Source organism: Oncorhynchus mykiss, chromosome 8 (genome assembly GCF_013265735.2).
Source record: "Oncorhynchus mykiss isolate Arlee chromosome 8, USDA_OmykA_1.1, whole genome shotgun sequence".
NCBI classification, from domain to species: domain Eukaryota; kingdom Metazoa; phylum Chordata; class Actinopteri; order Salmoniformes; family Salmonidae; genus Oncorhynchus; species Oncorhynchus mykiss.
The window spans coordinates 66,974,287-67,001,784 of record NC_048572.1 but is presented as its reverse complement, the minus strand read 5'-3'; the positions used below and the strand labels follow the sequence as shown (position 1 = coordinate 67,001,784).

The 27,498-nt window shown below is 40.5% G+C and overlaps 1 protein-coding gene across 5 annotated transcripts in view; it reads right to left on the bottom strand.

The window, feature by feature from the left end:
• The window catches only part of arhgap21b (Rho GTPase activating protein 21b), a 79,074-nt gene extending 52,970 nt beyond the window's left edge, over positions 1-26,104 (bottom strand). The window contains exons 1-4 of one of the 5 annotated variants that reach the window (XM_036986020.1): positions 24,960-26,104; positions 24,472-24,694; positions 11,097-11,291; positions 8,184-8,205 (exon numbers count right to left, since the gene is read on the bottom strand). In XM_036986020.1, the coding sequence (XP_036841915.1) occupies positions 8,184-8,205; positions 11,097-11,291; positions 24,472-24,540 (286 nt within the window). In that variant the 5' untranslated portion in view covers positions 24,541-24,694; positions 24,960-26,104. Of the gene's footprint in view, positions 1-3,443; positions 3,540-8,183; positions 8,206-11,096; positions 11,292-24,471; positions 24,695-24,959 lie in introns of those variants that run through there. The other 4 variants (XM_036986019.1, XM_036986021.1, XM_036986022.1 and 1 more) reach the window with 4 other exon arrangements.
• Between the last annotated feature and the right edge of the window lie 1,394 nt (positions 26,105-27,498).

Genomic DNA, 27,498 nt, shown 5'->3' with positions numbered 1-27,498 from the left:
CAGTCCTTGACACAAACCGGTGCGCCTGACAATTACTACTCGCCTGTTCAAAGGGACTTACATCTTTTGTCTTGCCTATTCACTCTCTGAATGGCACACATAGTAAATCCATGTCTCAATTGCTTAAAAATCCTTCTTTAACCTGTCTCCTCCCCTTCCTCTGCACGGTAACACTTTACACCCAGCATCATAACATGTTAAGACACGGTCATAACCATGTCATAACACCGTCTTGACACATTTGAACCTGTTGTGACCTATAATTAGGCAGGTTATGAAAACTGATCATGAAACCTACATAAGACTAATCAAAGTGTACAAAACCTACCACACAAGACAAAACATTCCACATTCCTACTTGTCAACAGTATGTTTACGTTTAGTACAATTAAAAAAAATTGACAATATTAAATCATTGTAATTGCGCACAAATTGACGTCAGATATGCACCTACCAAAATGTTGATGACTGGGATGAACGCAGGAGCAGATTTCAGGAGCAAAGCAACCTCTATGACTGATGACTGACATAAGGGCATGTACAGTGCCTTCGAAGAGGACTCAGACCCCTAGACATTTTCCACATTTTGTTATGTTACAGACTTACTCTAAAATGGATTAAAGAAATCCGCAATCTATACACAACACCCCAGAATGACAAGGTTTTAGACATGTTTGCTAATTTAAAAATAAAAAACACAGAAAGACCTTATGTTACATAAGTCTTCAGACCCTTTGCTATGAGACTCGAAATAAGGTGCATCCTGTTTCCATTGATCATCATAGAGATGTTTCTACAACTTGGAGTCCACCTGTGGTAAATTCAATTGATTGGACATGATTTGGAAAGGCAAACACCTGTCTATTTTAAGGTCCCACAGTTGACAGTGCATGGCAGAGCAAAAAACAAGCCACGAGGTCGAAGGAATTGCCTGTAGAGCTCAGAGACAGGATTGTGTCAAGGCATAGATCTGGGGAAAGGTACCAAAGAATGTCTGCAGCATTGAAGGTCCCCAAGAAGGCCTCCATCATTCTTAAATGGAAGAAGTTTGGAACCGCTCTTCCTAGAGCTGGCCTCCCGGCCAAAACTGAGCAATCGGGGGAGAAAGGCCTTGGTCAGGGAGGTGACCTAGAACCTGATGGTATATTGACAGGGCTCCAGAGTTCCTCATTGGAGATGGGAGAACATTCCAGAAGGACAACCATAGCTGCAGCACTGCACCAAATCAGGTCTTTATGGTAGAGTGGCCAGATGGAAGCCACTCCTCAGTAAAACGCACATGACAGCCCGCTTGGAGTTGGCCAAAAGGCACCTAAAGCCTCTCAGACCTTGAGAAACAAGATTATCTGGTCTGGTGAAACCAAGATTAAACTCCTTGGCCTGAATGCCAAACGTAAAGTCTGGAGGAAACCTGTCACCATCTCTACAGTGGTGCCAGGTCGGGGGAGCATCATGCTGTGGGGATGTTTTCAGGGGCAGGAACTGGGAGACTAGCCAGGATCGGGGCAAAGATGAACAGAGCAAAGTACCGAGAGATCCTTGATGAAAACCTGCTAAAGAGCACTCAGGACCTCAGACTGGGGCGAAGGTTCACCTTCCAACAGGACAATGACCCTAAGCACACAGCCAAGTCAACGCAGGAGTGGCTTCGGGACAAGTCTCTGAATGTCCTTGAGCGGCCCAGCCAGACTTGAACCTGATTGAACATCTCTGGAGAAACCTGAAAATAGCTGTGCACCGACGCTCCACATCCAACCTGACAGAGTTTGAGAGGATCTGCAGAGAAGAATGGGAGAACCTCCACAAATACAAGTGTGCCAAGCTTGTGGCATCATACCCAAGAAGACTCTAGGCTGTAATCGCTGCCAAAGGTGCTTCAACAAAGTACTGAGTAAAGGGTCTGAATACTTAGGTAAATGTGATTTCAGTTTATTTAAAATTTAAATTAGCTGACATTTCTAAAAAACTGTTTTTTGCTTTGTCATTAAGGGGTATTGTGGGTAGATTGATGAGGGGAAAACACAATTTAACACATGTTAGAATAAGGCTATAACCTAACAAAATGTGGAAAAAGTCAAGGGGTCTGAATACTTTCCGAAGGCACTGTATGTGACGGGCCTATGATTATAACAGTCTAATGCTTCTTGAGTGTCAGAGTGCATTTTCTTTGTCAGGTACTGAGGAGGGTCATAATGCTTCATGATAGTATCAAAGTGTATTTAAGTTATTTAAAATATGAAGAAAAAAAAAATCATTATAATTAATTACAACAACAAAAGGACTTAAGAAACAAACTTTCAAAACGAAAGACCTTCTTGGCAGGGGGAAAAAAAACATTTGAATAAATGTGAGTTGACACTTATGCAGGCATCATAACTAGCCATAAAATAACATACTATACACTAGATGATCAAAAGTATGTGGGGACCTGCTCGTCGAACACCTCATTCCAAAATCATGGGCATTAATATGAAGTTGGTCACCCCTTTTGCTGCTATAACAACCTCCACTCTTCTGGGAAGGCTTTCGACTAGACGTTGGAACATTGCTGGGGGGACTTGCTTCCGTTCAGCCACAAAGCATTTCGCTACACCCGCAATAACATCTGCTAATCATGTGTATGTGACCAATAAAATGTGATTTGACAAGAGCATCTAGCAAGGCAGAAATTTGACAAACTGACTGGTTGGAAAGGTGGCATCCTATGACGGTGCCACTTTGAAAGTCACTGAGCTCTTCAGTAAGGCCATTCTACTGACAATGTTTGTCTACGGAGATTGAATGGCTGTGTGCTCGATTTTATACACCCGTCAGCAACGGATGAGGCTGAAATAGCCGATTCCACTAATTTGAAGTGATGTCCACATACTTTTGTATATACTGTATGTACCAATAATAGGTGTAAATATATGGTCATGACCAATGTTCCCTCAAAACTAATTCAGCACCGAGAACATTGCAGATCTGCTGAGTGTAAACTTGAACGTTGTGATAATTCTGTGCAACTTACAGCGGGCGTTTACAGCGAACACCGAGGCTGTGGCCGCTTTAAATTTAGTGTTAACAGTGGCCAAGTAGGCTACTGTGGCCATGTGATCATAATGTAGGCCTATCAGAGTGGCCTACCATCAAAAACTATGGAGAAAATGCCTCCCATAACATTTTAACATGGAAATAGCTGTTATATCACAGTAGCATCCATTCTTTTTAAATGACATGCAGAGCTTGACATTAACCTGGTTATCCACTTGTCCTTCAGACAAGGAGGTGACTGAAAAAGTTGTTTGATGCCAGAAACCACTTCACAAAATAGAAAATGCATTATTATTCCCATAACTTTATTACAGAGAATGGGAAAAGTATGCCTATTGGCTATTTAGCTTATTCAAGCTTGCCTTAAAACTACAACATTACCCCTTTAAGACAAAAAAAAAGCTCTTTACCTGACTTGCTTTTCAAGGATGGATATGTTGTGCTCTTGAAGGAAGCAATCACTCCCCAGACTACAAATGATCTATAACTGGGCTAATAACTCACCAAGTAGCAAAGGATATGAACAAATATGTGTACACGTGGCTACATGCAGCTCTCACTTTGATCTCAAAACAAACGCATCTCCTGCTGTAAACACAGTCCAGGTCCAAGTAAATGGCACAGATCCATATATGGCAATAGTCTATTTACATATAGGCCTACTGACGCTCTGTTTGTTTATGCTGCACCGGTCTGTGTAGAGTACAGTAGTGCGTGTCAATGGAATAGAATCCTACTCCGATGCGTTCTGCCTATATATAACAAAATCTGTTGCATAGTTTGTTTTTGTAAAAAAAAATAATAATTGAGGTTGGCTATTTGATCACACCTGATAATAGATCCGTTGGTGTATTAATTGTGAGGCACGGATGAGTGAGCATTTAAAATCATTTAAAAGCTTTATATTTTACTGGGCTGATGGTGTCTGCATCTGATGGTAAGTCTCAGTGGAGGGAGTGAGCAGCAGACTGAGGGTACGCTGACACTGTCAAAAAAGGGATAGTTTTCCAACTGATGGCGAAACTCATGTCGCACCACATTATTTCTGCCTATTTGTTACTCCTATGAACAGAGAAAGTGAAATATTCCTCAATATTAAAAAAGACCCAAGCCGCTATCAATAACACAAGCCTATAGATATACTTTCCTACTCATTCAGTGCTTGGTTGTAGCGCTGGGTGGAAAAAGTGTAGAATAAACATGAACTCACTCATAAAAACAGCATCTCTCTGCCATATTCATTGACCGTTTCTCAATATCAACTTCGCTGAAGCTTTCTGTTATGCCTGCTATGTTACTGCAGACACTGTCACCTGAGCCATTCGATTGGCCAGCGGTAGGCCTATTGTGCACTTGATTTGCTCTCTGGGTATGGTGGAAAGACAGAGTTTGTGCCTTCAAACTAGTAATGCAACGGATGTGACATGTGGCCGATACCAATATTTCCCTTGCCAAAAAAAAAACCTGATACCTGATATAACAAAAAAAAAAAAATGTGGCCTTTTAAGCATTAAAGTACAGTTAAATAGTTAACACACACACACACACACACACACACACACACACACACACACACACACACACACACACACACACTAGCAGCAGTCTAAGGAGTCTACCTCATCTCAGTGCAAGAGGCGTCACTACGGTCCCTGGTCGAATACAGGCTGTATCACATCCGGCCATGATTGGGAGTCCCATAGGGCGGCCCACAATTGGCCCAGTGTCGACCGGGTTTGGCCTGGGTAGTCATTGTAAATAAGAATTTGTTTTTAACTGACTTACCTAGTTAAAAAAGGTTACACACACACAAACAAACAAAAAAGTGATTTTGTTTGAATTTACATATGTCCCCAATTACCAGTAAAACCTATTTTCTTTCACTTACTTGCTGTGCTATCTTGTTGTTCATTTGTTAAGTCGTTTCATTCTCAACCAGGATTTCTATGGAACGCCGTTTGGGTCTTTGCGTGTCAAAAAAGATGTCTCAAATAACACTATTTGACATGCCAAATAAGCTTGTTGACCAATCAGAACCTGAATATGACGGCACATCACAAAATAATATAACGCGTTCATACATTTTTTACGTAGTTATTACACATTAGTGAGACCAATCACTCGTATTTCATGTCACAACAATTCATCGATACGTATGCTATGATGCTGGTAAAGTTCTCACGCACCTACAGAGCTGGACATAAAAAAAAGCTAGCTAGCCCATGGATGCAAACAATGTTCTTCCCCCAAAACGACAATCTTTTTCAGTAGCTATAGTTGTTAGCCAGCTAACTATATAGCTATGCGTCATCTAAAATGACCCTAATTTACAAGACAGTTCTTATTTGATTAATTGTGGTCGGACTCATCTATGTGAAGCTAACCACAATAAGAATTAGCCACAATAGTGGACTTTGTGGTTAGCCTTCAAAATAAAAGCATGTCAATGACAGTGACGCAAACTAATACAAATGGTAGAGAAAATTATTCCATAAATGAATAGATCATGCAAAACGAGGTTGGAATGTTATATAAAATTCAACAAAAGGCAATTTGTTAATTTGACAAAAACCTGTTGAAATCACACTGGGTGTATTATACTTTAGAACTGCATTGTGGGTATACTTATTTCACTGTACAGCCTTACCTATGGATTGTAGATCAATGACATGGGGTATCAGTCTACTCAGTGAAACCCAGAGAACATTAGCATCGTAACTCTTATTGCGGGACTCTGAAACAACTGAATTGAGCCACATTTATTGTCAACCTATGTGTATTGAACACTATTCTTGAGGAAAAACAATACTGCTTGGATGTCTTGGAGTATGATAACTCTTGAGGAGGATGTTGTGAAAAAATATATTGGGTATTGAGTAGACTGATACCCCAATTCATTGATCCCCAATCCTTAGGTAAAGCTGTACAGTGCAATATGAATGTTAATACACACAACAGGCTGACTGGGGAGGTGATTTCACAAAGTCACAGTCCTGCAATAAGAGCTACAACGCTAATATTTGCGTAAACTCTTCACAGTTGTGTTCTGTGTGTCACCGAGTAGATTGATACCCCATTTCGTTGCTTCACATTCCAACCTTGTTTAACATTATCTAGTTTAAATATGGCATGATTCCACCAATTGTAACCTTCTGCATCACTTTCAAAGGGGTACTTTTATTTTGAAGGCAAACCGCAAATTCCACAATTGTGCCTAATCCTTATTGTGGCTAGCTTCACATCACATAACCCAGTGCGGTCGAGCCTCACTAGCCAGATGAAGCTAGCTGGCTGCTTATAAGGTTAGCTTTGGGCAACAGAGTTAAGTAGCTGGCTAGCTATTTATTCTCATGAATAATTAAATTTCAATAGGCGAACAACAATACTTACTCACAAGGACTCCTAAATCATTGCTAAGAATAATGAAAATGATTTCAGTTGCTTCTGATCATTGTTTTCAGGCTGATTGTATTGATGCTAGCTAGCTACCCCAGAAGTTGTGGTTGAACAAATAATGCTTTCTTACGAACGCGGCATTGTAAACACATCGTTCGTGGCGTTCAGACTTTTTTGCACAGGTTTGACAGTGCTACTGATAGTAGTGGTGGTGCTTGGCTTGCACGTGCAAATTCAGAACACACAACATTTTTATAAGAGAACTTTGTTATTTGACGTGTCAAATTAAAAGCTTATTTAACGCGTCAAATAGTGTTATTTGATGTGCATCTTTTGAGACAGGCAAAGACCATAACAGCGTTCCATATTATGTCTTGAAGTTAATACCGGTAGGGCAATATCTGAAAAATAGCACACCCGGTAGTGTGTACCAGTGCTCGACCAGTCGCGAAAGCCAACATCCCCCACGACAGAGAACAGTTGATTGTCAAGGACAATGAATTCCATTATCTTGGAGTTAATGGATTTCGCCTTGAAGTTGTCTAGCTGAAATCTTCTTAGTCTCTCAAATGACTGCTTGACTTGTTGACTGCTCAATCCACACAGCAGACATTGTGGGCTAGGTTAGGAATGCTGTGTTGCACGTGTAGCGCAACATTTTACGTGGCGTCATTACGTCATGTACCTACATTATATAGATATGTACGTCAGCTTTGACACCGGTTTTGCACATCGGTGTTAAACTAGACATTGGGCCGATACCGATGTTGCCATATTTAGCTAATATCGGCTGATTCCGATATGTTCACCGATATAGCGTGCATCCCTACTTCAGACACATGAAACGGTTAAAAAAAACACTGCTCTAGAAAGTTGAGTGAAGTTCAATCTCGTCCTTCGCTCCGTAGGCTGATATTTCTGTATGGCAGTCCTGGGAGAGCTGTGAGGGTCTACTGCGCGCCCGCAGCTTAGAGGGAACATTGGTTCTGACCATATTATGACAAGTTATGTCAGCTGTTAAGACATGACATGATTAAGACCGTGTCACAATGTGTTACGACGCTGGGTGTCAAGTAAAGTGTTACCAAACACACAAACAATCCACGGGGAGATCTAAAACACACTCCTACTACCACAGCAGTGTTTAGAGGAGGAGACACAGTGGAACAGCAAACCACAGGCCAAACTGATTCCTCAGTGTGGACATGATTGGATAAAAACATGCAAAACATTTGAGCATTTGAGATGGCGAGCTTTATTTTTACAGAAGTAGTGTGCTATAAAAACAAACACTTGCATGCTGCCACACACACGAAAAAAAACTTGGGTAACTGATGTGTGGTGAAATGGATTAGGGGTTACACATTTTTTTTCAACAGGACTATTTTCCTAAAAGTAACAAAAACACCAATGCACAAGTGCACATACCTACAAACATACAGGAAAAATGCACAAACCTAAAAACAAGGGCTTTGGGCAACTTTTTGTTGTGCGGTGACAACAAAGTGCAGTTGGATAAAGGTCAGTTGAGGACAGTAACAGGTGGTGATGCTGGCCAAACCGTTTCAGTCAGGCCTCTACAAAGGTCACCTTAACACAACAGCTACCCTGTTCCATGTGCATAACAAGGAAGTAAAAGAGCTACGTCAACAGATGGAAAAATCATACAAAGTGGGAGGCAGATTGACGATGCAGTACTGAAGGACAGAAAGAGGAGGAAGGAACAGTGTGCAAGGTAGAGTCATTCAGCTTACCTCTGCGGCCATGCTCTTCCTCCTGTAAAAAGACAAGATAAATGTTATTTGCCACCAGCAATGATGGGTCATAAAGTTGCTTAGAGGGATTCATTCGTTTTACTCAATGGAAATTCTGGTTGGGGAATTACACTCTCTTTTGTTGCAACTTCTTCCACATTAACCATGTTTCCATCCAACCTTTTTACGTGATAAAATACATGTTGGTTATAAAGTGTCACGACAGGCCTGATGGAAACAGCTAATTTGTCAGTAAACTTGACAAATGTTGACTAAACAAAATATGCAAGACAAGGTGGGATCTTGTGTCTGTAAAATATATTATGCAAGAAATGACAATGGAAATGCCTTAATGCACAAATATTGATATAAAAATCATCATATCGAAGTAAACTTGGAGTCACGCGATGACATGTTGTGTGGTCCTCCCACTACGGCTCGGGAAAGCATGCCGATTATTAGGCCACAGATTAAATAAATTATGAACTTCACAGGGTGGTGAAAGTGCACGGTGATGAGCCTGATACTCCTTTCCTATAAATATTGAGGATCTCATTCTGGTTACAAGACGATTGATGCCTGTCTGCCTTTTGACAAATCTAAATAATCTCGCTATTTTGTCCATAATAATCTCATGTGGGGTAAGGGGTATTCAACTCTTACCCTAAGAGGTCCGGAGCCTGCTTGTTTTCTTTTCTACCTGATAGTTAACTGTACACACACCTGGTGTTCAGGTCTAAATCAGTCCCTGATTAAAGGGAAACAATGAGAAATATGCAGTGGAACTAGCTTCGAGGTCCCGAGCTGAGTTTGAGGGATATCCTACCCACACTGTATCTGCGAGCTGTTGGCTAGAGAGCATGTGCCAAGACTAGAGGTCGACCGAGTATGATTTTTCAACGCCGATACTGATTATTGGAGGACCAAAAATACAGATTAAATCGGCCGACTTTTTAAAATGTATTTGTAATAATGACAATTACAACAATACTGATTGAACACTTATTTGAACTTAATATAATACATCAATGAAATCAATTTAGCCTCAAATTAATAATGAAACATGTTAAATTTGGGTTTAAATAATGCAACAACAAAGTGTTGGAGAAGAAAGTAAAAGTGCAATATGTGCCATGTAAGAAAGCTAACATTTAAGTTCCTTGCTCAGAAAATGAGAACATATGAAAGCTGAATTTTCCTTTTAACATGAGTCTTCAATATTCCCAGGTAAGAAGTTTTAGGTTGTAGTTATTATAGGAATTCTAGGACTATTTCTCTCTATACGATTTGTATTTCATATACCTTTGACTATTGGATGTTCTTGCCAGTGTAACAGTATAGCTTCCGTCCCTCTCCTCACTCCTACCTGGGCTCGAACTAGGAACATCATAATAAACAAAACGTTTATTCTTTCAGTGAAATACGGAACCGTTCCGTATTTTATCTAACGGGTGGCATCAATAAGTCTAAATAGTCCTGTTACATTGCACAGCCTTCAATGTTATGTCATAATTACATAAAATTCTGGCAAATTAGTTCGCAACGAGCCAGGCGGCCCAAGCTGTTGCATTTATCCTGACTCTGCGTGCAATGAACGCAAGAGAAGTGACACAATTTCACCTGGTTAATATGGTTTGCTAACCTGGATTTCTTTTAGCTAAATATGCAGGTTTAAAAATATATACTTCTGTGTATTGATTTTAAGAAAGGCATTGATGGTTATGGTTAGGTACAGTCGTGCAACGATTGTGCTTTTTTCGTAAATGCGCTTTTGTTAAATAATCCCCCGTTTGGCGAAGTTTGCTGTCTTTGTTAGGAAGAAATAGTCTTCACACAGTTCGCAATAAGCCAGGCGGCCCAAACTGCTGCATATACCTTGACTCTGTTGCAAGAGAAGTGACACATTTTCCCTAGTTAAAATAAATTTATGTTAGCAGGCAATACTAACTAAATATGCAGGTTTAAAAATATATACTTGTGTATTGATTTTGAGAAAGGCATTGATGTTTATGGTTAGGTACACGTTGGAGCAACGACAGTCCTTTTTCACGAATGCGCACCGCATCGATTATATGCAACGCAGGACACGCTAGATAAACTAGTAATATCATCAACCATGTATAACTAGTGATTATGATTGATTGATTGATTGTTTTTTATAAGATAAGTTTAATGCTAGCTGGCAACTTACCTTGGCTTCTTACTGCATTCGCGTAACAGGCAGGCTCCTCGTGGAGTGCAATGTAAAGCAGGTGGTTAGAGCGCTGGACTAGTTGACCGTAAGGATGCAAGATTGAATCGCCGAGCTGTCAAGGTAAAAATCTGTCGTTCTGCCCCTGAACAAGGCAGTTAACCCACCGTTCCTAGACCGTCATTGAAAATAAGAATGTGTTCTTAACTGACTTGCATGTTTAAATAAAGGTGTAAAAAAATAAATAATAATAAATTCGGCCAAATCGGTGTCCAAAAATACCGATTTACGATTGTTATGAAAACCTGAAATCGGCCCTAATTAAATCGGCCATTCCGATTAATCTGTTGACCTCTAGCCAAGACCAGAGTGGGCACATTCTCAATATAACGCACATTTGAAAATGTGATGGAAACACATTTAAACTTGTATTATTTATTTTTTATTTGGTACATGGGAATTTAACAGCAAAAGTTGGTTTCATGTGCACTAGGTCATCAAGCACAGCCTTTGAGCCGCAACAGGTCAATTTGATAGAAACACGTAAGGTGGGAAAATGCACATATTGATTTTATGCAGATTTTTCATTATGCACATGAAAATCTGATTGCCAAGTGGATGGAAACCTAGCTAATGACATCATACAAAATGCTACAGCAAAATTCAATAAACTAAATGGAAGGGCTTTGGGATATTCATGCAACCCTGAATGTGGTGCTTACCGGGAAGGGGTACGGGTGCACGGCTGACTCGGGTGGGTAGACAATGAAGTGGCGCAGAGTGAAGCCAAAGCCTTGAGAGGTGCGTCGAAGACGGAGTGTCTTAGGCCCTGGCCACGAGAAGGGTTCCTCCTCTCCCTGCAGGTTGAACAGGCCTGCAGGGGAATCACCCTGCACACGCCACTCTGGCACGTTATTCTGGTGGGAGAAGGAGAAAGAGAGAGGGGAGCAAGGAAAGGCAGGCGGGAGACAGGGAGAGAGATGCTATTATTATACTGAACACAACTGTATGACAGACTGAAATAAGATCTACTGCAGGTGGTTCAGCGTTAAGCTACTCATATTTCACTGAGAAAGGTAAGGATTGCATGAAAGTAGTACCAAGTTAATGCAGAGACTAAAATCGACACATGCTGTATAAATACATTTATTCCTTCGGGGAAAATAAATCACGAGTCTGGCAACGACTCAGTGTCTTGTCTATGTTCCGTATCCTGCTGAATAATGGTTCATAAACAACAGTAATAATAACAAAGTTAAATTGACATCATGTGTCTAGACTAGCTAGGTCAACAAAAACATGGAATCTAGAGGAAATTCACAGAAACGCCTCCAGTACTTCGACCAAGGAGTTACAGCTACCTCATCTGTGCTAGCTCATCTAAGTGAGTAATTGTAACAGAGTCATCGTGCCATAGTGCTGGTGTCACATTTCCAGTGTTACTGTAGAGTAGGGCAGAGCCTGGGGCCTCAAACACCCACCCCTGTGTTTAGTGGTTATTTATAGCCTCACACCTTTGTGGTGCAGCTCCCATCCTCTCCCTCCTAGTCCCCAAGCTCAAATTTCCAGTCAAAGAACAACTTTCAGGAAACTCACTGTTCAAACAGTCAATCCCTGCCTGCTTTGCTTGCTCTCTGACTCAACCTCAAACCTCCCCCTCTCCCTGGCCTCATGCAGCACAAGGGTTGCAAAATTATGGGAACTTTTAATAAATTCCCTGGGTTTTCCCGAAATTCCAGTTGTAGGATTCCCGGAATCAGAAGGGAAGCAGAAAATCCAGAATACTCCAACCAGGATTTTTGGGAAACAAGGGAATGTATTGAAATTTCCCTGAATTTTGCAACCCTCTCCAGCACAGCACTCACCAAAAACTACACACACCCCCTCCGACCCCCTTAACGTCCCTCCTCCTGGCCCTGCGCTTCACCCACAATAAGAGGAATGTGATGAGCTTGCATTCACACAAACCCTGTGTAGTAGATGTCAGAAAATGGATTCAGCTACATGCTAACCAAAGCCAACCTGGGCCAACAAATTCAATGGCTAAATGTATATATTTCAGCAAACTGCCTCCGCTCTGACATGACAACATCATATCCACAGAAAAAAAAAAAAAAAACACAGGTCATTTTGATTAGGACATTCATTTCATGGTTGTTTTGTGGATCAAAGCAATACATTTGATGGACTCAAAACACATTGCAGAAGCAAAGCGGGAGACAGTTTACTTTTCACAAACATTCAAACCCTCTGATTTCTAAACACTCAGTCAGCAAAACATTATACAGGAAGAACGTTCGTTACATTTAACAACTTTTAGTTTAACAGCTTATAAGTTATGCAAATCAACAGCCTCAAGGGTTCTACCATGTTGAGACTGGTATTTTGATACATCTTTCTGTTGGTAAAATCAGTTGAATTAGATCTACTGGGGCTAAACACGTAGGCTATGTCAACGGAACAACAGAACCCTTTGGGATCTTTTCCAGCTCTGTGGTCAACAAAACACATGTTGAACAGAGCAGAGGTACAAAAGACATCGGGGGGCTCAACCTTATCATGGGAGTACGAGCCAATGGCAGAATGGCTGCTGTGAAACCGAGCTGCAGGTGCAGCTGTGTGACACCCGAGTCAGTTTGGTTGGGTGGGAAGTTAACTGGCCAAACAGGTTTCTGACTGCGTGTCTTCCCCAGCTGTAACTGTTGTTCCCTGGCTCCAGCACGACTTCCCCGTTTGTGTGTAGGTGTTTTTCCTACACTCAAATCCATGGAATGTTTCAGAATAATTAGGCTATGTAGTATGCAGGTCTTTCTGTAAGTTAGGCCCAACTATGCTGATCCGCACCTACCTGTAAAAATATGTATGCTATTCAGTAAAAAGCCATCTTTGAATCAGACAGCTGAAGAGTTTATGAATGACAACAGTACGTCGACTTCCACCAGCAATTTTTTTAAAATGACTTTTACTGTTGAAAAGTGATATCCGGAGTATAAACACAGTAAAATACACACACTAAAATGGTAAAACAATACAGTTTGAGCAAAATTGTGTTTTTTAGACAACAGCAAACTTCAAGGAATGGGGTATTCAAGGAGTTAGTCTAATGTAGTGTTGCATGGTATACTGAAAATCAGTAGTGGAAAAAGTACTCAATCGTCATACTTGAGTAAAGGTAAAGATACCTTAATAGAAAATGACTCAAGTAAAAGTCACCCAGTAAAATTCTACTTGAGTAAAAGTATAAACCATTTCAAATTCCTTATATTAATCAAACGGCACAAAAGGTTATTATTATTTTTTAAATTGGCGGATAGCCAGGGGCACATTCCAACACAGACATAATTTACAAACAAAGCATTTGTGTTTAGTGAGTCCACCAGATCAGAGGCAATAGATGACCAGGGATGTTCTCTTGATAAGTGTGTGAATTGGACCATTTTCCTGTTATCATGTAATTAGTACTTTTAGGTGTACGGGAAAATGTATGGAGTAAAAAGTACATTATTTTCTTTAGGAATGTAGTGTAGTAAAAGTTAAAAACATAAATAGTAAAGTACAGATACCCCACAAAACGACTTATTAGTACTGTAAAGTAGTTTTACGCCACTGCCGGAAATACTAGAACATGAAAACCCGTTTGGTACTAGAATGTGTTACTTTCGGTAGTTCTGTCAAATGTGCCGCACGGCTCAACTGTATCAGCACAGCGGATGCCCCCCTTACAGCACAAAAGCACGAAGCCTGCACTGGAAGTCTGGGCTACATCATGTTAGCTCCCCACTCACGATGCACAGAAGTTTAACACACTTGAATAATGCCACACGGCATGTAGAAATGTTTAAACTTATTACTGTTCGCAAAACAATTTCCTTACAGGCTAGAACACTTTACGATGCAAGATGATACCGGTAGCTTCCAGCTTTGTAGGCAAATTTTTCTTGCTAGCTTACAGCTGAAGCTATCATCAATTGACTACCCTAGTACTTTGTGCTAATGCTAAATATACGGTTTTCAAAGCAGGTTGCCACCAAAACTGTATTAGTTCACTTTTTTTTTTTAAATGGTCTCTCACATCTCTACCAAATATGATCTATTGCCTCAGGGAACTGACTGGGCTGCCACCATCTTGCCTCGTGAATGACATCATTACTGGTTAGAGAGAGCACGCACTTAAAAATAAAAAATGTGTTTATCAGTACAATAAAAAGTCCCAAATGAAAGGGAAACAGATTTTCATCTGTATTCCTATTAAAATCAGCCACTTTAGTGAATTTGTCTCAATACTTTTGGTCCCCTAAAATGGGAGGACTATGTACAAAATGTGCTGTCATGTCTAAACGATTCACCTGATATGGATGAAAATACCCTCAAATTAAAGCTGACAGTCAGCACTTCAACCTCAGTCATCGATTTCAGAGCCAAAAGAAGAACAAAAATACCTCACTGTCCCAACAATTACAGGTGGCACTGTATGTTGTGCTGTTATGTAACACCAGATAAGCACCATAGGTAGCCAGTAATTATGGAGGGCCCTGTATGTTGTGCTGTTATGTAACACCAGATAAGCACCATAGGTAGCCAGTAATTATGGAGGGCCCTGTATGTTGTGCTGTTATGTAACATCAGATAAGCACCATAGGTAGCCAGTAATTATGGAGGGCCCTGTATGTTGTGCTGTTATGTAACATCAGATAAGCATCACAGGTAGCCAGTAATTATGGAGGGCCCTGTAAAAATCAGGTGATAAATGAGGTGAAAGTCACTGGAGAAGGACTGTGCAGGCCTCAAATGCCTTCCGATCCCTCGGGCATGCCAACCCTAGTTCACCGGATCTAATTTAGCCGTGGAGCTCATTCCAGACATCTCCAGTCCTCAGTTGTGGAGAGAGGATGGCTGGGGGTTGTTGGCTGTCCGCTATTCAGTCCTGAGAAACAGACGCATGCCTAGCAGGGCTGTCATTGCCCCTCACATAGTTAACGCTGTTGTGACCGACCCCCAGCCAATAAATGACATGCAAACATTCCCTGATAGTCCGACCGGCTCTCGCCTTCCTCCCTCTCAGCTGAGTCAATGTGCCAGTTGCATGCTGAAAGCAGCAGGACTAGACAACCAAACAGAGGCACTGCCTCTCCAGTTAAACACGGATTCTGACTGGGGCAAGTTTGATGGTTACAATGGAAACCTAAATGGGGAGGATGAATAAAATGTGATGCATCTATTGCCTCTGGCTATTGAGACAAAATGAGAACATGGGTTACTATCAGTTCAGTGCAAACACTAACTTCATGTATCACACAGCAACTACAAAATACAAGCACATTACAGAGAAACACACAAATAATCACACATGCCTTTCAGTGTATGAATCACTACCAGAATGGCAGAGTCTAGAGTTTGCATTGGGTGTGGCAGTGGGAACAGGGTGTGTGAAGCACTGACTGAACTTAATAAAGATCTAGTTCATTTCATATCAGACTGTGGAAAAGAGAGCAGATCAGAGCATCAGAAGTCATACATCAGTCTTTTGGAGCTTAGGACCTCAATGGATTCCTAGCCTGTGCCATGGTCACCACTTACTGAATGTGCTGTCGAGCATATAGGGGAAAACATGACTCTTAGGTTACATAACTAAATGTTTAAGGACAACATGAGACATAACATGACTTTGAATGTGGTTTAGGACTTACACTTTTTTCTTCATTAGAACAACATGTCTGGTACTATTTATAATGTATGTAGTGTTGTTTAAGCTGTTCCAAACTGTCCAAAAAATATATAATATTAATAGTAAATGCTCCTTTTTTTTAATCTTTGTTATTATAAGTCATGTCATTATCATTCGTAGGCTTATTATAGCAGCCTTGTATAACCACCATTGAGCTGTAGGCCTAAGACCGCATTCTGTTTGGTCTTAATAAATCAAATTTTACTAGTCACACACACACACGGTTAGCAGATGTTAATGCGAGTGAGGCGAAATGCTAATACCGTAACTTACTGAGGTCTACATTTCAATACTTTTTTAGGCTACTGTATCAATCCATCACTCATTCCTTCAAGTCATCACACAGCATACGAGTCATTCATGATTTGAAATGCAATCAAGCATTTTAGGTTTAATGTCAAATAAAGCGAGCCTTGAATAATTAGCTTAAACAAATAAAACGTTCCATTTCGGAAATTGCATTCACAAATGAAGGCAACTGTTTTTAGTCTTTGCTGTAATAAAGGCTCAACAAAAACGTTACAGAACCTGCTACACTTATAATTTATTTTGTGTTTACATTGTTCCAAACGGTCAGAAAAATGGGATTGTATTCTATACAGCATCTGTTTGGCACACATAATATGCAAGCAGAGCCTTCTCCTTAGATTATTTTTCTTGATCTCCAGTATTTTCCACAACTAGTCAAATTTATTCCACACATCTGACTTTCCCTTTACCTCATGAGCCACCAGTAAACTTTCCCCCATTTCTAGTTTATTTGTCATGTTCTCTGCATCCATTTTTCTATCACGTTACAGTGTTTAGAGTTAGTTATAACCAATTTATTGATATGCGATAGGTCAGGCCTTATAGTTCACTATTCTGAAAGGATTTGTTTTACTGGGGGAGATCGGGTAATGAAATGTTGTGCAAGAGCACAAAACACTACATCTCATTTTAGTCCTGTCTGGATCTGCCATGGCAGTCATTTTTACATGACAGAAGAGTAACAATTCCAGACAGAATAACCTGTTTTTTGGTGAACTCCAAGGTCCTCTGATAATATGAGTCCCGTGCAAATCGACATCCCTATGTTTTGAAAGTAATGTCTGAGTTTGACAGGTGTTGCTAGCGGTTTACACAAGAAAACAATAACTGATTTGATAGATTGAAATAAATTCTGCATTTAAGCTATATATGAATGGCCTACATGTAGCCTATCATCTTTCACAGTGAATGCTTTTGTGCGTATGAATTGAATATTGCCAAATGCATCAGAAAAATGTATTTAAAGCAAACCTTGCTGTTAATAGCTCACAAAGCACCAGCATACAACTAACCTAAACGTTCAGAAAGGATAAGTTCACTTTCTCATCCAAAGCTTTAAAACTCGTCTCAAGTGAAATTGCACTGTTTAGCTCACATCTGAAAGCTGAGGGGCATTTAGGATGTCTACTGCGGACTGCTAAAATATCCTAACGATTAATATCACACTTCCTCAATTCAAATATTATGGCGACAATATACCAAAGATGGTTTGGTATGGTTCATAAACTTGGGAACCAAGCTCGAGTTGTGTGTGGCCCTACCACCTGGACATGCTAAAATACTTACTACATCTTCATGCCTAGAATAAAAACCTCCAGGCTTACATCGTAACTGTCAATTTCTTGAAAAAAAAAAAAAAAGATTTACAGGAGGCAGTTTAGGAAAAAACGAATCCTGCCCGAATCGTCCTCTGGAATAACGGACATTCTGGAGTCCATAACCAATGTTCTCTAGTAATACTAGTCCTGTGAGAATAGGTATTTGGTCACGTGTATGCGATGCATACTTGTGTCACGTAAAGAGAGCTAGGGAATGTTTTTCCTAAACAAATGAGGGATTTCGGTAACATAACTTTTCAGTCAGAGACGGCTGTAATTATGTTGCAGCTTCCGCAACACGGACAACGCGATAAACACTGATGTTCTGTGGCGGTCGCTGCAGCAGGGAGGAGAGAGAGAGACACTGCTGTCTTTTTGATTTTTTTAACACAGGGCAAAGTCTGATCCCGGCCCTGCAGAATCAAATCAATTGCCGATCGGACTTCCTCTAGTCATTTGTGTGTCTTATTTATTTAATCAAACAGTTTGCTTAAAGCATCAGACAAGTTCAGCGAATATAGTTGATTTGATTAAAACAAATAGAATGTGTCAATATATGGAAGAAGACACCATTAAAAATGTAGACCAATCGATTGGTCTAAAGAACAGATTACTTTTTTAATATGATATTTTATTTTTTAGTTGGAGACAGCCATAATGTGGTTTAAAACATTATCTGGCATCGTTATCCAACAATGCCTCTGGCATACATGTACTGGCATATTAGGTAACATGCTTTAGAGACGGCGTGGTTATGGTCATTTTTAAGGTTGAGGCTGTGGCCCATCCCTCCATGCCACAAAAACTACAACACACACACACACACTTTGGTACTAAGCTAAGCCTGGACAACGACTGTTCTCCAAGTATTTTTTTATTCAAACAAAGAAGGGATGAAGGCAATTATCTCGTTAGTCTTTCACAAGTATGAGAAAACACTGACGCATGGCCCCTATGTTTAGAGACTCCGATGATATCACACCATGACACACTGCACAGACCACAAGACATCAGGCCTAAATACATCAGACCTCAGTGTGAAAAAGGAAATCTCTCTGTGGGCTGCCAAATTCTACACCACATCCAGTCTAAACCAAGCACTTCACTGTGAAAAGCCTGAGATGATGCTGCAGAGGGCCTCTGGTGTGAGTTTGCCTGGGATGTTTCAGTCTAGTAATGCTGGCGCTAACTAGCTTGAGTATCATTAGTTACCCACATACCTTGTACGTGTTATGTAGCCTAATATGTAATACAATTTTACAGTACCTGTAATCTTGGTGCAGAAGGGAGTTGCCCCATTCTGTAATTTCTGGCCTTTTAAGATGATTAGGACCTACCACATGTGCCGAAAGATCGTTTGAAAGGAACATGAGATATTTGACAGCCTAGAGGAAGGAACACTTCTGGGACAATTGGGGTTGAGCTTGGCGTGACTTCTCAGCCAAGCCCCTCTTGCCTTAACTATGAGTGAGTGGTTGTTCCAAGCATGGGAACGGCAGCCCCTTCAGATCTTCTGTGAGCCAGTCATGCTTCCACTTCCTGGCTGAAGGTTGTGGTGTATAATCAGAATGTCCCGAAGCAGTACTTGCAGTTCAGGTTTTGTGCCCTATTGTTTTACAATTCCCTAAACTTCAGGGAAAGGGGAATGGGAACAATAAACAAATGAAAATGGCATTTGTTCACCCTGCAGGTCTGCTCCTGAAAAACATTTCTCTCCACACAGGTGTCACATCTCTTAATGAGGGCTGGGCGTGCCCACTGCACAGTGCTCTCCACTATCGCAGTGCTGAAATAGATTGAACAAAGGTTGGCTGGCGCAAATAGACAATGTCAAAACAATTGTTTTACGCCATGCAGAAGTATTAAGCCTTCAAAAAATATATACACAACCAGCAGTAGAGTAAACATGCACACCCAAACTCCTCACTCTTGAGACATTACACTGGCCATCTGGCTTTGTAATGTGATGGGAGTCTAATAGAAACATATTAGGTTTTACAGCCACCATCAATGAACTCATTCAGTTCATTGAAATAGTAGTCTGACTGACTTGTTGATTAGGAGTGCCATCTAAAAAGGCGGGGTTAATTATGCAATAGACTTTACACAGTGTTAAAATGTACACATTTCTCAGTGTCCAGCCTTAAAGTGGAATGGAGAAGGGGAAAAAAGATAGCCTAAGCTAACCCTATATTTACCAGAGACTGAACGTAACAGACAACCCAAAGGCTACAGGAAGTAAGAGCCACCCTCTATCCAATTGAAGATCAATTTTCCCTTCCGTTATCCATCAGACAGCCATATGATGCTCTGTAAATGGCTCCTAAACTAGTTAAGCCATGGGCTTTAATGAGGTACAGATCACAGGAGAGGAGGATATGCCTAGTAGAGCCTTTAATGGTCAGGGCTCCTCAGAGAAAAACATCCCATTCAATAATGACACACTACTTACCATGGAGAATAGCTAGACTGGATGCATCACTATACTATGTCTCTTTTGTTCTAGCTACACAACGGTTTTCTCTCAAATATCTGTGAGGGGCAACTTGATAAAAATAGGTTTCTATATAATAGATTAAACAGACTTCACAGGAACAAACATGACAAGTGATTTCCTCTGGGTCTCCTCTGTGATATTTTAAAAGACACAGGTCACAATTTTTTTTATTAAATACCACATTACTTATTACTAGTGATACATTTATTGTTTTAGAAACATTAAAAGAACGCTCATTCGTTTTTTTGTGTATTGTTGGTGAAATTTTAGCCGGGAAAAAAAAGTTGGCTGGTGGATCAGAAAGTGAATTGTATGCCCTGGAAGAAGTGCTTGTGAAGAGCAGAACCTACTTTGACTGTGACTGGGGAACCGGCTTGTTTTCCGCCCACTCGCTTCTTTTTGACAATGTCAAGCAAAGTCACATTTTTTTTAGGCCTATAAGAAAAAGGGGCTACGTATATTGTAGTAGGCTTGTAGTAGTGCTGCCAATCATGAAAAATATGTTTCCGTCAATTGAAAGTCAGGGATGTGTCATCAAGCTGTAGTAAGACTCGGGCGTCCTCTATGAGATAAAGTGAGCCTGACCTGAGGTTAAAGCACTACCTCCACTGAGGAAAAAAATCAAAACAGTTCCTTCAGAAGACATTCATACCCCCTCGACTTATTCCACATTTTGTTGTGTTACAGCCTGAACTCAAAATGGATTCAATTAAATCTACACACAACACCCCATAATGAGAAAGTGAAAACATATTTTAGAATTCTTAGAAAATGTATTAAACTAAATACAGAAAACCCCCTTTACATAAGTATTCACACCCCTGAGTCAATACATGTTAGAATCACCTTTGGCTGCGATTACCTTTCTGGGTATATCTCCAACGAGCTTTGCACACCTGGATTGGATCTTTAAGCCCTCAAGTTGGTTGTTGATCCGTCTTGCCATAGATTTAAGCCAATTTAAAGTCAAAACTGTAACTAGACCACTCAGGAACATTCAATATCATCTTGGTAAGCATCTCCAGTGCATATTTGGCCTTGTATTTTAGGTTATTGTCCTGCTGAAAAGTGAATGTCTCCCAGTGTCTGTTAGAAAGAAGACTGAACCAAGTTTTCCTCTAGGACTTTGCCGGTGCTTAGCTCTATTCCATTTCTTTGTGTATTAAAAAACTCCCTAGTCCATGCCAATGACAAGCATACCCATAACATGATGCACCCCTCCGCTATGCTTGAAAATATGAAGAGTGGTCCTCAGTGATGTGTTGTATTTGCCCCAAACATAACGCTTTGTATTCAGGACATAAAGTTCATTTCTTTGCCACAATTTTCAGCAGTTTTACTTCGTGCCTTATTGCAAAAAGAATGCATGTTTTAGAATACTATTTATTCTGTACATGCGTCTTTCATTTATGTTGTTGATCCATCCTCAGTTATCCCCTATCACAGCCATTAATCTCTAATTATTTTAAAATCAACATTGGCCTCACGGTCAAATCCCTGAGCGGCTTCCTTCCTCTCCAGCAACAGAGTTAGGAAGGACGTCTGTATCTTTGTAGTGACTGGGTGTATTGATACACCATCCAAAGTGTAATTAATAACTTTACCATGCTTAAAAGGGATATTCGATGTCTTCTTTATTATTTTACCCATCTACCAATAGGTGTCCTCCTTTGTGAGGCATTGGAAAATCTCCCTGGTCTTTGTGGTTGAAATGCACTGCTCAACTGAGGGACCTTACAGATAATTGTTTGTGTGTGGTACAGAGATGAGGTAGTAATTCTAAAATCATGTTAAACACTATATTGCACACAGAGTCCATGCAACCTATGTGACTTGTTAAGATAATTTTTAGTCCTGAACATATTTTAGGCTTGCCATAACAAAGGAGTGGAATACTTATTGCCTTGAGACATTTCAGCATTTAATTTCATTAATGAATTAGTAAACATTTCTGAAAACAAGTTCACTCTGACATTATGAGATATTATATGTAGGACAGTGACACAAAATCTCAATTGAATCTATTTTAAATTCAGGATGTAACACAACAAACGTGGAAAAGGTAAAGGGGTAAGAATAATTTCTGAAGGCACTGTAACACACTCAGGAGTTTGTTCTTAAATCAATGAATCAAAGCCTGTCAACTTCCTGTCATCCTTTCCAGTAAGTCCTGTAGACACCCTCCAGGGGGTTTCCAGCTCCAAAAAAGCACATTAATTAGTAACCTAGTGTGGGACTGAGAGGTAGTCTGATTACAGGGATACAAATCTTTACAAAGATTCAATGATAACATTTCGAAAACAGTTTGCGTAATATTGAAAGTCTAGAAGACTTCAGCTGTGGATTTTCTACCTAAACTGAAACTATTAAGGCATTCATGTGTAATTATAATGTGGGAATAGTTTATGTATGATTAACTAACCTATAGCTTTTCACTGTTCTATTGGTTTTACCCATTTTAACCCCACTCTCCCTCAGATTCTACTCAACAGAGAGAGGAAAAGGCTGAAGTGGAGGGTTGAATATTAGATTAAAGGGGAAGGGGCCATGCCAATGATGTGTCCCGAATTCTGCAGATCCTATAAATAGGTGACCTTCCACTCGAAAGGAGCGTGGGCTGAAGACGTTTAGACAAAGGTCTTCATTCAGATGACAGACAACCTACAGTGTAAAAGGAGACCTCAAACTAAAAAGGAGAACAGTCAAACTATTGAGGATGAAACTTGAGGTGTCTGAGTCTACTTCAGAAGTAACAGCCCATGAAACAAAATGTTGACCTTTCCAATTACTACAATTAAAAGGCAGGCACAATTACCGTATAAACCGATGGTTATGATGCAGACTATCATGACAATAAAATAACTGTCACAACTGTAAAAAAAAATATATATATATAGATAGATATCTATCGCTTGGAACGAACAGCTAACTGAAGACAGTACGGCTGTGCATTTGTTGAGTGAGTTTCTGTGATAACATGGACTCTTAATGGGATGAAACGTTGTTGCTCCTTGCTGAAACAAGCAAGGTGTTGTAGCAAACGAGCACACAGAAAGGTGAACGCAAGGTGCAGCAGCAGCACACATAGACATATAATTATTTCATTATATTTCTATGGCAGCACATGCAGTCAGGAGGGGAGGAGAAAATGTGGGCAAACATTTTTACAAACAACTTCGGCTCGCCAATTACCGTCATCCAAAATTCCATGACCGTCACACCCCTATGTACAGTAAGGAACAGAGGATGGATGGGCAGGCTCACTTTTAGCTTCAACTATCTTTGTGCTTTGATGATCATTTGTTCTGAGTGAAAGGTCTCAGAAAAACACCCTTGGCATCACCAGCAATGAGTGCCCTCTACATTTATTACCAAGCACCAATGGAGGGCCTTCTCACTTCCCAGGGCCAAACAACGCAGAGGGGTGCAATAACAACAACTAGAAGCAGCTGTGCTAAAGTGTCAAACCTTTCAGGAAAGTCTCCCACACCAAACAGGAAGGAGTGAGTGTAAAGGTTGTTGCCTAATCACACACAACAATACAGGTATGCTATAATACTGCTCTCATGCTAGTGAATGGGGCCAATTCAAGTCAAAATATAATGAAAATCTGAAGAAAGAGTTGTGAATGGGAGAGAATAAGAAACAGAGGGAGACTAGATGACAGCGAGAGTGGGACATGATGAGGAGAATTGGAGAATATAGGATTGTAGAGAACTAGAGGGGGGAAAGTGTGGGGGGGATTGGCCAAGGAAAAACATTGATGAGGAACAGACCAGAGAGATAATAAAAGAGCGGATGTGACATGAACACCTGGAGATTAATGTTAAAATATGAGGCCCACTGTATGGGCGGATGAGGTAGGCATATTCTCAGACAGTTTAGAAAAGCCTTCGCAACAATGTGTCCAACATGGACAGAAAATCTGCCAGAAACAATTCTCCCAGCCTTTTCTATTGATTTCCCAATTGAGGGTCAATACAAACTCCAAATAAAAATGGCATGCAATTCACAACACATATTATGGATTGGTGTATTGTCCTCAAAGAGATAACACCAAGAAACAGATTTGCAAATGGTTTGTGTTTTAGAGGGCACAGAGCTTACATCTAATGAATAATCTCCAGGACCCCAATTTCCATGACAAGAGTTTAGGGTCACCCAAAAACAACCTTTAATGTGTGTGTGTGTGGGGAGGGGGTAAGCTGTTGGAATTTAGAGCATGAATGTGTGTGGGGCTTATGTACCTCGCACAAAGAGGATCTGGTCAGTCCCTCGTCCTCTTCATCGCATGGACCTTTCCAATGTGACGCCATCACTTCACTTCACACAAGAGGTGACAATCATTTAGTGTCCACATCGAAAGCTATAGATCCCACCAAATAGACAGCAGTAGAGTCCTCCAAGTAGAGTTTGTCTCTACAGTTCACACAGCCATCCTTTATCTAGTCTTTGGTCCAAATGGTTGAGCTGAATGTGAAACAAGATTATTTCAACGAATTGCGTTAGCTAGTTACTGCTGTATGAAAACACAAAATACACTTGTTTTGTTTAGCTATGTCATTACTGTATAATCCCATTTTAGGGGGCACCAACTGTTTTTATCAATAGTTTTTTTATTATATGATCACAACATTGATAAACATGTGAACATGATAGCAAGCTAATGTTTGAAGTATCAAGTATCAGTATTAACTTTCAGCAAAACTACCGTATGAATGATTAACGTTACTACCAGAAGCAACAAGTGGGCAGGAGAAGGCGATCGATGAGACTCGCTAGCGGAGTGAGGCAAAACGCGCCACCCTGTTGATCTCTAGCTTCGATGCAACCAGGTTTTTACAGAATTTATACAAAAGTAGTAGTTTGTTCTCGTATTCGGTTAATAATGGAACGAGAACGAAAATAGATTTACTAGCTGGCTAACTAACGTATTTCACTGGTCAACTTGCTAACTGTGAACTTATTTTCTAATCAGATCAAGTATAAAATATGTCAAGTGGCAAACAAAAGACAGGCACGCCGATGTTCCTCCTGCCCTCAAACAGTGTCCGGCTAACTTGAAGCAGCTAACCTGCTAACGTTAGCTGGCTCTGATCAATACTAAATCAAACGAAGTTTTCTTCAACAAACAACTTCGTTGTGGGGTGAGTGAACGTTAAAATTACATGACACGATACACCAGGGTTCTCGTAAGTGTAACTTTGTAATGTAACTAAGAAACTTTCCAACCTTATGTGGAACCTGTTTAGCTAGCTATTCTTCAGTAGCTTGTCGTTGGTGATAATAATAATAAAAAACTGCCTATCGATGCAATTTGAGGTTAACTACTAGCTAGCGTGCTAATAATGGGACAACCTACCTGTTGTGAAAAGCGACGTTACATACTGTGTTGGAACGTATTTATTTCCAATAAAAAAAATTACAAAAATATTTTGGTCCTGTATGTGTTTCGATCATATTTCAATATCCTCACGAAATACACAGTTGTTTGCAAAGTATCCCAGCCCAACTCCAGGGAGACACACGCGGCTGCTGGAAGTTGGAAGTTGCTTCCACCGTTCCCGAATCCCAAAGATCATCCTCCTTTCGCCAGCGCCAATCACAATCAATGTAGTAACTTCCGCTTTCAAACTTGACCAATCGTATAACTCATTACAAAGTCGCAAGAGAAACTCGTCCACAAAGGTTGTGTTTTTGTTATTCCAATGAGGCAGAAACTTTTTGGACTTTCAGAAAATAAAAAATAACGGGGATAAAATAGTTCTGAAATCTGCCTGTTGCAACATGATCACTTTGAAAAGTTTGATTTTAAATGTTTTTATAAAACCTCAAGACAACTTCCCAGTTTGTGCTGCTTGTATCAGACATCAATGCTGGTCAAACTACTCAACTGTGAGCCACCCTGTGTCTGTCGGAATCTCTCTCTATCACACACAAACACCCATACAACAACAGCAACTGCTTGGCTAGATTACAAGAGTCACATGGTGGCTGGTTCAAAGTGGGGTGAGAAGGGTTTGGCATGTGTATGGCAGTGGCGTGGAATGTGTATTCCCACTGTATGAGAGAAAGAGAGCGAATGAGAGAGGCATGCACAGTTCCCCCTACACACCATAATCATCAACACAATCATCATGACCCTCTGGTTTTCCTCCACAGTAAAATCTGGCATACACTGGCTGGGCTCGCCGACTGAATTATACTGGAATTACAGCATTTTAGGTTAAGGTTTTGCTGTTTTGCTTTTTTTTTTGGTAATTTGACATTGGCGCTAGTTTAACATTTAATACTTCGATCTGTTTGGTTAGATCAGTGTGGAATTCAAATGACATGGTCTGTGTTGTGGTTTGTTACATTTTACGCATACTCACACACTTGCACACACGTACACACATAAACCAGAAAGGAGGGACTAAAAACTGCTGTGTTTTCAGGGCCAAGACAAATGTCCCATTCATTCCTCCCAACAGAAGGGGCCACCTGTTCCTGGGATTGGTGACCTTTGTCAAGGAGGTCATCCTGGCCAGGGGACTTTCATAATGTTGCCCTGGCCAGTTCTACTTCCAACGGCTGTGAGTTCTACTTCCAACTGTTCTGCCAGGGGCAGGGGTGGTTAGAAAGCATTCTTATATAGCTAAATAGTGAATACACAGTGCATGTCGGCTGTATTTTAGAGGTGTAAGAAACATGATATAATCAAAATAATAAACATCTGGAAGAGGTAGGCCTAGAGTAATCTCAGATGGCTCAGTTTTATATGGAGAGGCCATCCCTTATCGAATACAATAAGAGTTAGTTCACTAACAGGTAAACAGACCAAACCTTTTTGTTTTTATAACGATGCTTGTCTTGCTTCTCAAACACAGTGGAATCATGTGTCAGGTGTATACAAAGGGCCCCGCAGTTCACACACAACTTGCTCACTTTTGGTCCTTTGGGTATTTAGTCTTTCTGTCACTAACCTAGTTTTTCAGTGCATTTACCTGGTCAAAGTATACTGAGGTGAGTTCAAAGTTCAAATCTTGTAAAGATGTCTCTTTGACCCACTTCACCACTACAAGGTGAGAAACCAGAACTCTAAAAGGCTTCCAGGAGGGCCAGGTACTTATGACCAAAGAACTGGGAAAATACACTGAGTATACAAAACATTAAGAACACCTGCTCTGGGCCTCCCGAGTGGCGCAGTGCTTGAGGCGTCACTACAGACCTGGGTTTGATCCCAGGCTGTGTCACAACTGGCTGTAACCGGGAGTCCCATAGGGCGGCTCACA